At 38.2% G+C, this 15,494-nt stretch overlaps 1 protein-coding gene across 7 annotated transcripts in view; it reads left to right on the top strand.

The window, feature by feature from the left end:
- LOC134815900 (coiled-coil domain-containing protein 102A-like) overlaps positions 1–15,469 on the top strand; it is a 90,904-nt gene extending 75,435 nt beyond the window's left edge. For 3 of the 7 annotated variants that reach the window (XM_063824515.1, XM_063824507.1, XM_063824540.1), the window contains exons 13-15: positions 9,472–9,599; positions 11,194–11,241; positions 14,628–15,200. In XM_063824515.1, the coding sequence (XP_063680585.1) occupies positions 9,472–9,599; positions 11,194–11,241; positions 14,628–14,694 (243 nt within the window). In that variant the 3' untranslated portion in view covers positions 14,695–15,200. Of the gene's footprint in view, positions 1–9,471; positions 9,600–11,193; positions 11,242–14,627 lie in introns of all 7 variants that reach the window. The other 4 variants (XM_063824523.1, XM_063824555.1, XM_063824548.1 and 1 more) reach the window with 2 other exon arrangements.
- Positions 15,470–15,494: the final 25 nt, after the last annotated feature.

Below are 15,494 nucleotides of genomic sequence, written 5' to 3' on the forward strand. Positions count from 1 at the left end.
CAGACCTTTACATTTATTACAAGCCTGGACGATAGTTCAGTTTAGTTCTTCTTCAATAAAAGCTCCGATTATAAGATTATAAGATTTTCTCTGTTTTTAAACTAACTCACCTAAAAACCTCCTCTACTGGACTAAACAGTTCTTTTTCAAAACGTGTCACTCCAGATGAATAGTCCTGAATGTTAGCTCTTTAATCTAGGAAAGACGAATATTAATGAATATTCGATTAATGAATATTCGATTGAAAGTCTAAATGTCAGAATAAAGAGCTAACATTTAGACTTCTTGATAATCCAGCCAAATGTATTAATGATTTTAGGCAGTAGACAGAAGACACAATCTCTTACAAAAAATATACTTCAAAACAAAGGATTATTGTATATGAATGCTTGAGCATTATGGCCGTATCCGAAATTAACGAAATTCAAGCTGATATATTTATTGCATCAATCGGGTTTTATGTACTATGCTGAAATACACGAATAAACCAAATAAATTAAAATTAAATATGGTTATTAAAATTAAATATGGTTACTCTTATTATTTACATCAGATAAAAAGAATAGAACTTCCCCACTCATACCACCGTATTGACCACACAAACGGAATCTATAAATATAAGATTATAAGATTTTCTCTGTTTTTAAACTAACTCACCTAAAAACCTCCTCTACTGGACTAAACAGTTCTTTTTCAAAACGTGTCACTCCAGATGAATAGTCCTGAATGTTAGCTCTTTAATCTAGGAAAGACGAATATTAATGAATATTCGATTAATGAATATTCGATTGAAAGTCTAAATGTCAGAATAAAGAGCTAACATTTAGACTTCTTGATAATCCAGCCAAATGTATTAATGATTTTAGGCAGTAGACAGAAGACACAATCTCTTACAAAAAATATACTTCAAAACAAAGGATTATTGGGCAAGTTTCCATAAACGATATTTTATGATCGTCGCCGATAATCGCTTATTGAGCGCTTTTTCGGCGCTTTTTAAAAAAAAAACCGTTTACAATCGCTTTTTTTACGATTATAAACGGTTCAAAAAAAATCGCTTATAATCGACTATAATTGGTGTCATAATTCAAAAAAGCGCTTTTTTGAATTTAAAAGCGCTTATAAGCGCTTTTAAGCGCTTACTAGCGTCGCTGAGCGATTTGAAAGCGGTTTTCCAGTAGGATTGGCGCCAAAAACGGGTGGATAAGCGGTTGGCCGGATAAGCGATTCGTAGGCGCTTTTTTGAACCATTTATAAGCGATTATAAGCGCTTATAATTGGGGTGCAATTTAGCTGTTTGTAAAGCGCAAATAAAGCGCTTATAAGCGCTTTTAAAATTGAGTCAGGAAAACGCTATATTACATCTTATAACCGCTTATAATCGATTATAAGCGTTTTTTTTAGAAATCGCTTATAACGGCTAATTCATCGCTATTTCACCGCTTTTACCGCTTTTCCTATCATCCATGGCCAGGTGAGCAGGAATTAAAAAGCGCTTATAAGCGCTTTTTCGATGCTGCCCCTAGCCTGGTCGGAACGGGGTAGTGCCCGGAATTTAAAAGCGCTTATAAGCGATTTCTCAATTCCCCTTAACCTGGTTGGAACTTTCATGTGCTTTTCTGAGCAACCTGGGGTGCACCGGCAGAGTCAGGATTTAAAAGCGCTTATGGGCGCTTATGATCGCTTTTCTACCGCTTTTTCTATCACCCATGGCCTGGTTGGCAAGAATTATAAAGCGCTTATAAGCTTTTTTTCAATGCTGCCCCTAACCTGTTCGGAACAGGGGTGTGCCCGGAATTAAAAAGCGTTTATAAGCGCTTTTTCAATGCTGCCACTAACCTGGTCGGAACGGGGGAGTGCCCGGAATTAAAAAGCGCTTATAAGCGATTTCTCAATTCCCCTTAACCTGGTCGGAACTTGCATGTGCTTTTCTGAGCAACCTGGGGTGCACCGGCAGAGTCAGGATTTAAAAGCGCTTATAGGCGCTTATGATCGCTTTTCTACCGCTTTTTCTATCACCCATGGCCTGGTTGGCAAGAATTATAAAGCGCTTATAAGCGTTTTTTCAATGCTGCCCCTAACCTGTTCGGAACAGGGGTGTGCCCGGAATTGAAAGCGCTTATGATCGTTTTTCTACCGCTTTTCCTATCACCCATGGCCTGGTCGGCAAGAATTAGAAAGCGCTTATAAGCGCTTTTTCAATGCTGCCACTAACCTGGTCGGAACGGGGGAGTGCCCGGAATTAAAAAGCGCTCAGAGGCGCTTTTTAAATGCTGCCCCTAACCTGGTACGTCGGAACTGGAAATCAGAGTGCCCGCTTATAGTTATAAGGGCAATTCCACGGTAAGGTTCCACTTGGTGAAAATGAAAAATGTAAAGATAGGCACCTAATTTTGGTTAAAATATGTTCATTAGACTCTTAACCTTACAGGTCAACAAAAGATTTTTGTTTCATATTGCATTAACTTTTGATTTTTCTCATTCAAAGGAACACTACTCGGAAATGACAAAAATCATTCAAATTTTCAAAGGGCCATAGTTTGGGTATGCAGCAATATTTCTCTATGAAATTTCATACACTTAAGCATAGGCATAAGAATGAGAGCTATGCAAAGTTTCAAAACCGTTACTCAAATACTTTTTCTAAAAAATTTCCACAAAGATGGTGTCGCGTCCGTCACAAAATTAAGCAAAAAAGTTTTTTCAGAGCCACATAGTGCTATTTATATTCAAAAAACCACTGTAACCTATCTCTTCTGAAGGTAAGGGAGTACCGTAAAAATTATCTGGCTTGTATCTTTTAAGATAAAAATTTTGGAAGGGGGGTCCCAACTTGTCGCGTCCGTCACATTTTTTGAAAATGCTCCAAAAGATCTTTTAACAGACTTTAAATGCAGTTTTGTTAAAGCTGATACCGTCCTTAACAAAACGGTGTTGTCAAATCGAAAATTGGACAGAAAATGACTGAGTTGTGTATAATTTTGTATATGCCCATATATGGGCGTACGGCTCACTTATAGCCATTTTTATCCATATTTCCACTATTTTGACTAAAACCAGGACAAATTGAAGTCAAATAAGGTTTGACTATGTTGACTAGACTATCAAATAACATCATATGCAATTCAATAATTGAATTTACTGAGTTTTGCCATTTTATTTGCCTTAACCTTTTTCAGGGGTAAAAGGCACAAAAAATGGACTTTACCCTATTTTCGCATATTTTTGAAGTAAAAATTCAATATCTTCCACATTTTAAACACTAAAGTAATGAAACTTTTGGGAGATGGTCTCAACAGTGTGATGTGTTGAACAGAGATGAATGTTTTACCAGAGTTATAAATTTGTTCAAGTAGAGAAATAATTGCTGCCCCTAGATTGATACCCTCGCGTATGCCCAAAATGGACGATTTTGGCTATTGCAGACCTCGTGGAAGTACTTGCGGCCTAAAAATTGGCATGAACATAGAATGAAGGTCACTGAACAAGATAAAAGTGTCAAATAGAAGATTTGGAGAAATTTTTAAAAAACGTGTGTCCGTCACAGTCACGTCCGTCACAATTTGAAAATGGCGCCACGCAAACAAAAACTGAGCAATCTCCAAAAAAATGGTATCTCAGAAATCCCTAAACCTTTTTCTATCACTGCATGTCCAAATTAGAGATAATAGAAAACGTTTTGAGATAGATTCGGGTACCTTCTGAGTAGACACCCAAAAAAAGTGTCATATTCAAGTCGCGTCCGTCACAGGGGTGCTATCTCAGAAAGTAATAATGGTAGGGGTCTGAAATTTTCACACAACCTATAGAAAGGTTAAATGTGGACTAATAAATAGTTTAAGCTGATAAAGAAGCAACATCCTGAGCACAAAATTCGTTTGAACTTTAAAAAATGGCATAATCGTGGTGTCCGTCACGGTGGAATTGCCCATAAGTGCTTTTCTGTGCAACCTGGGGTCACCGGCAGAATCAGGATTTAAAAGCGCTTATGATCGCTTTTCTACCGCTTTTCCTATCACCCATGGCCTGGTTGGCAAGAATTAGAAAGCGCTTATAAGCGCTTTTTCAATGCTGCCACTAACCTGGTCGGAACGGGGGAGTGCCCGGAATTAAAAAGCGCTCAGAGGCGCTTTTTAAATGCTGCCCCTAACCTGGTACGTCGGAACTGGAAATCAGAGTGCCCGCTTATTAGGGGGTGCACCATAAAAATAAACTTGCTCGGATTTTAAAATTTTGTGTACCATTGTTTTCTAGAGACTGTGAGAATTTTCACCATACCAAATTTGTCATACCCTTTTGGAAAGATCAGTGAGTTTCGCCTAGGTGCCATATTTGATGGTGCGCGGCTTTTGGAGCAAAATTAGCTGTAAAAGTTGCGTAATTTGACCAAATTTGACCAAATTCGTTGATTTTTGTCGTATTATTTGGATATATCTTCAGTTCCTTGAATGAGATCATTCTGAAAATTGGCGACGACCTTCCAATAGGGCTTTCACAACTGTCCGAAAAATGTGGTGGATATTGGAGTTGATATAGTGATAAAAATGGGGCAAAATACGCTGCTTTTAGCTGTAACATAATGTCTGATAGTTGGATATGCTTTAAACTTTTCGGACACTTTCCTTGTAAGTCTATGAGTAAGCTTACCAATTTTTGTTGCAATCGGAGGTCGGGAAGGATACTTAATATCTATTTGTTTGAAGAAAATTGTGCTGGCCGAAATTAGCGCTAAAAAATTCTAAGTTGCACAAATACGGCGCGCGTTAACATTGACTCTCTAAATAATCGGATTTCTTTAATGTTTAAGTACCCGGGTTTTTACGCTTGCAGTGGCGCCCCACCTCCCGGTGACACAGAGGCGGTACTTGTGCGAAAAAATGCTTGCAGCCTGGGCACGGATCTAAGCAATTTTATATTGGGTGTCGCGCGTGGCAACATGAACACTGCGGGCGCGCGCACGAAGGCGACTTGATGCTTTTCTTTACTTGTGAAACAAGTGGCGCGAATTTTACCAGGTGACCCCAAGCTAGTATGTTCATAAGCATAGCCTGGCGTAATTAAACCCTCTAAAACGCGCAAATAGGCGTGTTTATGCGATTTTACAATCAAATAATCAGATTTTACAATCTAACTCAGCGCGCGGCTCTTGTAGTGCATACGTCACTTCTTTTTTATTGGTAGTTGGCGTGCACGTGATCTTTTGCGCGGCTGTAATTGGTTCTGAACGATCACGTGAATGCTAGTCCAATGAGCATTCGCACTTTTTTAGGGCGATGAAAGTCGTAATTCACTCAGGACGAATAAAGATTTGGCGGAATGCAGAATGACTGGCTGAGCGCCGCCCAGTAATGCGAATTGTAAGCACCCTGTCACCCGATCTTAAGGTGACGTACGACACTTCGTTTAACAAACTAATTAAAACGTTTTCTGTTTCCCGCTAGGCTCATTGGACCAGGTGAGCTTGCATGCTTGTGAATGTGATTGTAATATATACATAATATATATATATTATTATATAATATATAATATATAAGTACAGCTGTACTGTAGTTTATACCTAATTACCCCTACTGCAGAAATTGCAAAGTGCGGGAAATTTTGGGAACCAATATATGGTTGCCAAAATCGATGGAGGGTTGGCGGCTAGATCAAAGCTCAACGGCTCTGGATTAGGGGTGGACGATAAAATAAACTTGCTCAGATTTTAAAATTTTTTTGTAACACTGTTTTCTAAAGACTGTGAGAATTTTCACAATACCAAATTTGTCATACCTTTTTGGAAAGATCAGTGGGTTTCGCCTCACTAGCTGGGTGCCATTTGCTCTATCCAGAGCCCTTGCGCTTGCAGTAGCGCGCGCACTCACTTCTTGACGCGACGTTCACCTAACCATGTGCTTTCGCGCCACTGCGGGCGCGCTTGTTTCACAAGTCAAGAAAAGTATAGTATCTATAATTTAACACAAAAGAATTTAACAAGAATAGAAAGTTTGAGTGTTTTCGAGAATCATGGGCATTCGGCAGTGTAAAAAAACAATACAGTACAACTAACTGAGCTTTCTGAAAATTTGATAATATTAATCTCAAATCTTATCCAACGAGAAATTTGTCGAACACAAATTATTCAAAGCGGCTAACAAATGTGAAATGACTAAAACGACACGCGCGGCGTCGGATATGAGGACAAAAGCGCGGGTAATTTTGGCACCACTGTACAGTGGTGCCGAAATCGTTGGGTGGGTTCATGGCTAGAGCCCTTTTTACCGCCGTGAGGCGGGCGCGCGCTACTGCAAGCGCAAGGGCTCTGGATAGAGCAAGACGCGACGTACTTGTGAAACAAGCGCGCCCAAAGTGGCGCGAAAGCACATGGTTAGGTAATGGGAAAAGCGGTAGAAAAGCGATCATAAGCGCCTATAAGCGCTTTTAAATCCTGACTCTGCCGGTGCACCCTAGGTTGCACAGAAAAGCACTTATAAGCGGGCACTCTGATTTCTAGTTCCGACCAGGTTAAGGGGAATTGAGAAATCGCTTATAAGCGCTTATTAATTCCAGGCACTCCCCCGTTCCGACCAGGTTAGGGGCAGCATTGAAAAAACGCTTATAAGCGCTTTATAATTCTTGCCAACCAGGCCATGGGTGATGGGAAAAGCGGTAGAAAAGCAATCATAAGCGCCTATAAGCGCTTTTAAATCCTGACTCTGCCGGTGCACCCCAGGTTGCTCAGAAAAGCACATGCAAGTGGGCACTCTCCAGTTCCGACCAGGTTGAAGAGAATTGAGAAATCGTTTAAAAGCGCTTTTTAATTCCGGGCACACCCCCGTTCCGAACAGGTTAGGGGCAGCATTGAAAAAACGCTTATAAGCGCTTTATAATTCTTGCCAACCAGGCCATGGGTGATAGGAAAAGCGGTAGAAAAGCGATCATAAGCGCTTTTTAATCCTGACTCTGCCGGTGTTGCTCTATCCAGAGCCCTTGCGCTTGCAGTAGCGCGCGCCCGCCTCTTTCTTGACTTGTGAAACAAGCGCGCCCGCAGTGGCGCGAAAGCACATGGTTAGGTGAACTGCCGGTGCACCCCAGGTTGCTCAGAAAAGCACTTATAAGCGGGCACTCTGATTTCCAGTTCCGACCAGGTTAGGGGCAGCATTTAAAAAGCGCTTATGAGCGCTTTTTTATTCCGGGCACTCCCCCGTTCCGACCAGGTAAGGGGCAGCATTGAAAAACGCTTATAAGCGCTTTATAATTCTTGCCAACCCATGCCATGGGTGATAGGAAAAGTGGTAGAAAAGCGATCATAAGCAATAAGCGCCTATAAGCGCTTTTAAATCCTGACTCTGCCGGTGCACCCCAGGTTGCTCAGAAAAGCACATGAAAGTTCCAACCAGGTTAAGGGGAATTGAGAAATCGCTTATAAGCGCTTTTAAATTCCGGGCACTACCCCGTTCCGACCAGGCTAGGGGCAGCATCGAAAAAGCGCTTATAATCGCTTTTTAATTCCTGCTCACCTGGCCATGGATGATAGGAAAAGCGGTAAAAGCGGTGAAATAGCGATGAATTAGCCGTTATAAGCGATTTCTAAAAAAACGCTTATAATCGATTATAAGCGGTTATAAGATGTAATATAGCGTTTTCCTGACTCAATTTTAAAAGCGCTTATAAGCGCTTTATTTGCGCTTTACAAACAGCTAAATTGCACCCCAATTATAAGCGCTTATAATCGCTTATAAATGGTTCAAAAAAGCGCCTACGAATCGCTTATCCGGCCAACCGCTTATCCACCCGTTTTTGGCGCCAATCCTACTGGAAAACCGCTTTCAAATCGCTCAGCGACGCTAGTAAGCGCTTAAAAGCGCTTATAAGCGCTTTTAAATTCAAAAAAGCGCTTTTTTGAATTATGACACCAATTATAGTCGATTATAAGCGATTTTTTTTGAACCGTTTATAATCGTAAAAAAAGCGATTGTAAACGGTTTTTTTTTAAAAAGCGCCGAAAAAGCGCTCAATAAGCGATTATCGGCGACGATCATAAAATATCGTTTATGGAAACTTGCCGATTATTGTATATGAATGCTTGAGCATTATGGCCGTATCCGAAATTAACGAAATTCAAGCCGATATATTTATTGCATCAATCGGGTTTTATGTACTATGCTGAAATACACGAATAAACCAAATAAATTAAAATTAAATATGGTTATTAAAATTAAATATGGTTACTCTTATTATTTACATCAGATAAAAAGAATAGAACTTCCCCACTCATACCACCGTATTGACCAGACAAACGGAATCTATAAATAGGGTAAATATAATAGCACAACAATAGGGTTAACCCTTAAAATCAATTATGTCTGATGATTGACCACGGCTATACTTTTAACCGATGTGTTAGCTTCAGAGCAATGAGTTAGATAAAATTATTATCAAATAATGCATTCGATTATGGGCTATGGTGGTATCCGAGAAACCTGACCATTTCACGTAGAATACAGCTAGAGTGCTGTATTAATGCTTTTCATACAAAGTTATAATATATGATATTTGCAGAAAATAACGCGAAGTTTTAACATTTTGTTATTTGTTTTAGGAGATTAAACTTGGGCGTTGTTTTTAACTGTCCCTTGTTTAAAACTTTGTATTTAATTAATGATGAGGAAGGGTGGTGAGGGGTTTATTGGGGTTGTCTGAGGGTGATGGAAGATATTTAAATATTTACAACATAATATCATAGGCTTGATTAAGATACTATATTGAAATTTGTAATTTGATTAGGCTATATTTATATTTAAAATAAACTTTATGTTAAACTTAAAGAGAAAAACAAGGCGAGGGTGCAGTTTCAAAAATGTATAAGACATTAAACGCTATCTATTTATTTTAAACGGCACGGTGTGTCAAGGGGACATTTTCGGAAACGATCCATTAATACAAATCCTAACAAGTAAATTCGTAGTGTAATCCTTGTGTAAAATCTGGTCACGATTTGTAGTAATTTTGTATCCTTCTTTCAGTTACGTCACAAGGACTGCTCTTTATTGCTCAACTTATAATAACGTGGTAAAAATAGGTAGCTGAACATTCAATCAAATGTTGCCAGCTTGGACTAGGGGACCATTCTCAGGGATTGAGAATTGTGAAATTTAATCAATTTTTAAGAGACAACAAAATAGTTAGACTAAGAGTATTTTGGAAGTTTCTTTCTGATTAACAATTCCCACAATTTCTGTCTAGCGAAATAATTAGATCTTGGTTATATTATACTTATAGTATTAGTATTATGATACGTTACGTATAGATCATTTATTTTAAAACATTATTTGCAAAATATCATTTTTTGTGGTTATAACTACCGCGTGTCCGAGTAGCTTAAAGTTGTTAAGCATTCACAAAAATTGTATGCTTTCTCAACCTCAAAACCAAGCCCACACGTTGCCCATAAGTCTATTAATAATAATTTAACTGGTAATACCTGGTCAGGTGGATATGCGGAATAATCAGATACGGAAGCTGCAAAGAACATCAGATGAACTAAGCGAACACAACGACACCCTTCAGACTCAGCTTAACACTTTGGAGTCCAGACTTAGACAGAGAACTGATGCAATGTGAGTACTGCAGGATGCTTATTTGTTTATAGTTTCAACCCTGTTAGCTCCTCTTTGTGGACCATCTGAATTGGGTGAACATCGAAACCCTAAATCTTCGAACTTTCTTAATTTGATGATATAACTTTGTCGAGGTTTTTCTTGTTTAAGGGGGGGGGCCAATGGATATTTTTTTGTGAAACTTGATTTCGAGATAGCAGTTGACCAACAAACTAGGACCAGTGACCGAACTTTTGAGGGGGTCCCGGACCCTAACCGCCAAACGGTGCCTGCGGGGCAGCCACGCCCATATTTGGTCCAAATTAGGCCCAATTTAGCCAAATACCCTGAACATGCCCAAAACCCAAATTTTAGGTGCTCTACTTGTAGCTAGTGGTCTCCTGAACTCGTATATGAAATTTCATCAAGATTGGACAAAAAATGACTGAGTTATGAGCCAAAAACCATATGCCCATATTTGGGCATACGCACCAAATTTGGTAGATTTCGTCCCATAAATTGGTCAAATATCAATATTTTTCACTGAAACTTACTTTATATGAAAGGTAAGCCTAAACTACATATTCTCTGTAAGTTATAGCTTTATATCTGTTTAAATGTGGATACTAAGGCGAAAAGACCACAAAAAATGAACTAAATTGCCCATATCTTGGTTCGCGATATTCGCGGAATTGATCTCATTAAAATTGTAACAACTCGATCAGTTTTCAAAATTTTTCCATGAAATTTTCGGAATCGACTCGAAATCGCATTTCCACCTTAGTTTGAGAACAGATTTTTGATTTAGGCCTCCAAAAAAATTTGGCGGCCAAATTCCAAAATTTTCCCGGAGAAATTCAGAATTTGGCCGCCAAATTTTTTTTGAGGCCTTAATCAAAAATCTGTTCTCAAACTAAGGTGGAAATGCGATTTCGAGTCGATTCCGAAAATTTCATGGAAAAATTTTGAAAACTGATTGAGTTGTTACAATTTTAATGAGATCAATTCTGCGAATATCGCGAACCAAGATATGGGCAATTTAGTTCATTTTTTGTGGTCTTTTCGCCTTAGTATCCACATTTAAACAGATATAAAGCTATAACTTACAGAGAATATGTAGTTTAGGCTTACCTTTCATGTAAAGTAAGTTTCAGTGAAAAATATTGATATTTGACCAATTTATGGGACGAAATCTACCAAATTTGGTGCGTATGCCCAAATATGGGCATATGGTTTTTGGCTCATAACTCAGTCATTTTTTGTCCAATCTTGATGAAATTTCATATACGAGTTCAGGAGACCACTAGCTACAAGTAGAGCACCTAAAATTTGGGTTTTGGGCATGTTCAGAGTATTTGGCTAAATTGGGCCTAATTTGGACCAAATATGGGCGTGGCTGCCCCGCGGGCACCGTTTGGCGGTTGGGGTCCGGGACCCCCTCAAAAGTTCGGTCACTGGTCTTAGTTTGTTGGTCAACTGCTATCTCGAAATCAAGTTTCACAAAAAAATATCCATTGGCCCCCCCCCCTTAAGCTAATCTAATACTGTATTCGTTTATTACCCAATAACTATAAACGAGCCACAACTGCCGAAAAAATATTTACTCGTTTCTCAGGTATGACACAACAGAAAGAAGACTTTTTGAGAAATTTTTGCTGCCGAAGTAAATACCGGAGATTATGGACCATAATTTAAGCCTTTTTCAAAAAAAGATCACATGATTTCAATTATCGATTTATATGACATATTCCTAATCGTACTGTTACCAATTACCATATACCATGGCTCAGCTGTCAAGCATAAATTTTATAATCTAATCAAGCGGTGGGTGCGGAATCCCTGCGGAATCGCACTGTTGATCTAATATTGCACCTTATCGCACCATCGACCGTTATTCATCTGATTTGTGTACTTGGTACTGCCGTGTAGTGTGTAGGACTGCTGTGAAGGACGCACGGTACACAGCAGTACCAAGTACAATGAGACAAGGTCGACATGCCCATAACTTAGGGTCAAACTTTTTTCATAACTTAACATTAAAAACACCAGAAAGAAAGTATTACTTTTTAAAATCAGGAAAACACAGTATCATATGGCAAGTTAATGTACTACTACTATTACTACTACTATGTCGGAACTAAGTCCGATATACGCCCGAAATCCCTTCCATATATCCCTGTCCCGCATCAGGGTTCCTCTTTAGAACTTGTCCCAACTTCCTTCAGTAACATAGACAAGTTAATGCGGCGACTTTTAATACTATCGATACGGATAATTGATCATGAACAAAAGAAGGTGAATCTTGGATCGTAATCCCTCGACAGTTTGACGTCGAGTCACTTTATTCACGATTAGATATACAGGGTGGGCCAAAAGTCAGTACCCATACGTTGGCCTTAATAGCTCCGCCGTGTTTTATATTTGAGAGCTGTTGCTTTGCAGATGGCATACTGTACTTACTGGTTCGAGGATTCCGTCGTCAAAATTTGAAAATTCGAATATTTTAGACCACGCCCATTCAATATTAAAACACCTATATTGTTTTCTCTGAACATGCTGAACGCCTAATTTTTTCAGAGACGGTAGATTATCAAATGTTGCATATGATCTGAAAACATGAGGCAAAACGGATTAGAAATGACGAAGTTATCAAGCATTTTCTGTATCTCGTTAACAATATTGACTGGGTGATTATGTGACACCGTGACACGACACCTTAATTGGGCACCCTTAACAATTCCCATAATGTTTAACGGGGTAGTTAACGGGGGCACCTTATCACGTGATTAGGTAAACCAATCATGATTATCATGATTATTATCATGATTATCATTAACTATGATTATAGTTATAGTTAGATAATATAATAACTCAATTACTGGCATCTTATTCTTAGCTTATATTCTATTATATTTATATTCTATTATAAACACACTGCATCGAAATCTAATGTTGTAAGTAACAATATTGAACACTCTGCCTCAATTTTGCTCTTCGTTAGCTCAACTAGCCCCAGTCATCCTGCCCATTTTTTTTATCAAGACACTTATTTTACTTCGGTGTATTCCAACAGCCACATTGTTACACAAGTGCAACCAGCCAATTACAGGAAGCCGAAGGATTTATTTGGCCAGTGACGGTTAAGGTAGTGTGTACCATACTTTCTTCGCCCGAGACTTTGCTGCAATGTGCAGCTCCTCATTTAACCCTCACACCCGATTTCTCGAGTATTCGGCTGAGTAGACCGGGTGCTGCATAGACCACTCATGATCCTTAGCTGAACGTCAACGACGCTCACCCCACGACCAGGCAGACAGTGGGATTTGAACTCGCAACCTAACGATTGTAAGGCTGGCGTTCTAACCAACTGCGCTACCTGGCCATCTAATTGTTAAAACTTGTATGAGGATAAATTTAGAAATATACATCATCAATTGTTCAATTGTCAGGAAACTCGGTTAACATTATACGTTATCTGTTGTGTAAACTCAACAATTGCGTATGCAACATACACACAAAAAAACAAAAAAAAACAAACATTATATACTAGACTGTAGAATAAACCTGAGAGTACCTAAAGGCTGCAAACTTGGCGGAATTTTCAGCCTAATTGCAGTGTTATTTGTCTTCAAATGTGGCGCACACAAAAGATTTGAGTCAGGTACTAAAGTAGTAAAGTCTGATCCTGCAACACGCGAATGATACGTTGAAAGTAGTGGTTGATTTTTATCGGCCGTATAAAGGCTATTGTTTTTTAAAAGAAGATACCCAGCACTAAGCACCTTTATAATTCACATCTAGTTTTTACTGCCTAGTTTCTAAATCAAGTCGTTATTGTTTAGCCCATTAGGGACGACGAGTTTTAAAGTTTGCCGATTTTGATGCCGTTTAACACACTAGGTCACTTTACAGCAAAAATTAGATATCCAAAAAAGCTAATCTGTATCTCGTTAACTGTAAAAGATACAGCGATGGACAAAAACGACCCACCACGGTTTTTTCGGCTATTACTTCTGAAACAAAGACGCTAGGATAAAATAAAAACTGTAACATAAGTTAAAAGCATATGGCCAATACTATGTGACTCTAAGTCTAACTTTTTGAATAAAGAATTTGGGTAATTAACGACCCATTCGGCTCACTTGCTTATTACTACATATATCCATGTAAATTCTTGAATTCAGCCTACAAAATGACATCATATGTGCAAAATCGCCTCTCAGCAAGTGATTATCATCATAAACTGCGAAAAATCGGGTAAATGGGTCATTAGCGACCCACTAAAATTGAATAATAAAATACATGTACATTGTTGTCAAACTTTTACAAATATTAGTATAAAAACATGTTATATCTTGGTCATTGCTCCTGTACGTTGATTTAAGTTTAACTTTTAAAATCGATCAACTGGGTCAATAACTTTCGATTGGGTCGTTATTGGCCCAGTTGATCGATCTTAAAAGTTGAATCAACGTACAGGAGTAATGACCAAGAAATAAAATGTTTTTATACTAATATTTGTAAAAGTTTGACAAAAATGTATTTTATCAATCGATTTTGTTGTCCTAGTGAGTCGCTAATGACCAACTCACCCATTTAACTGATTTTTCCGTGATGGGTCGTTTGCGACGTGGATGAGTGGGTCGTTTGCGACCGCAGTTAGTAAACAGCGTCTAGCCCTGTTTGTGAACATCTGATTATCACGGGCTTTTCACTAGTCTCTAGGAAATCGTTGCCCACAACTATTTTGTTGTCAAAAAAATAAGCCTACATAAAGTTTGTCCCAATCAAGGCAAGAAGTTAAGTGAAATATTTTCCAATTATGACGACTAATTAGCCTAATTATTTAATTGTTAGTGATTAATTGGGTCTCGACTGGAAAGTCAATAATGTAGCCCAATAAATTTGAAGCATATATGCTAAAGATTCGTAGCGTGTAGTATTTTGGTTTGTCCTCTATAGCCTCTAGAAAAGGTGGATCGTAAACGACCCTATCGTCCCTAATGGGTTAATTTAGAAATTTTTAAGATTAACTCTCCCTTGCTTCAGGTTTAATCCCGCACAGAGAAGACAGCTAGCTGCTGATGTGTCTGACGAGGAATTTGACGAAGAGTGATATTTGCGGTTACCGTAGTTAAATTACGTCGAATTGAGCTCTTTTAAATTAATGTTGTGATTGCAGACGTTTTGTGTCGAACTTTGGTCCTATTCCTAATAGTTATGATAAAGAAACGGGGACTGTGTCAAGATTTGGGAAACTTCTTTAATTTGGGCTTTCGGTACGCATAAAAAACTGTGCTTTTCTGAATCGGTTATATAGCAGTTAAAACCACCTTCCGGCTGGAACTTCGTGAAATCCGAAATATTGAATCCTGATCACAGGACACAGATATCAATAATTTGTTAATACAGTACAGCATTGACTTTATGAATACTGTTTTAATCATGATGAATAATGAATATTCCACTTAACTAAACTTGAATTATAATACTTAAGTTTGATGAATGAATTTGTAGATTCATTGCAATTTATGAATTTTGTTATGCATGTACGTTAAGTTCTTAGGCGGTCATTATATGATTAAGATTGGATTTGAAAAAACACTCTAAGTTACAGTGACACTTTGATTATGACAAGCGGGTGCGGTATTTTAACTTTTTTGATATTTAAAACTATTAATGATTTATTATAATATGTTAATGTTATATAGATTCGATAATTTTACCTTATTTTGTATAATATTAAATCAATATTTAGTTTTAAAAAATTCAAAAGGGTGTCACGTATTTCATTTTAGGACGGTCGTCACATTATTAATTGAATAACCTGATTTTTTGAAAATTTAATTTTCAATTCTTGTATATGTTTCGCATGTTTTAATTTTGCTTTAATCTTTGAGTTTTATTTTTTACATT

The sequence above is a fragment of the Bolinopsis microptera genome, chromosome 1 (genome assembly GCF_026151205.1).
Source record: "Bolinopsis microptera isolate Bmic1 chromosome 1, MBARI_Bmic_1.0, whole genome shotgun sequence".
Lineage (NCBI taxonomy): Eukaryota > Metazoa > Ctenophora > Tentaculata > Lobata > Bolinopsidae > Bolinopsis > Bolinopsis microptera.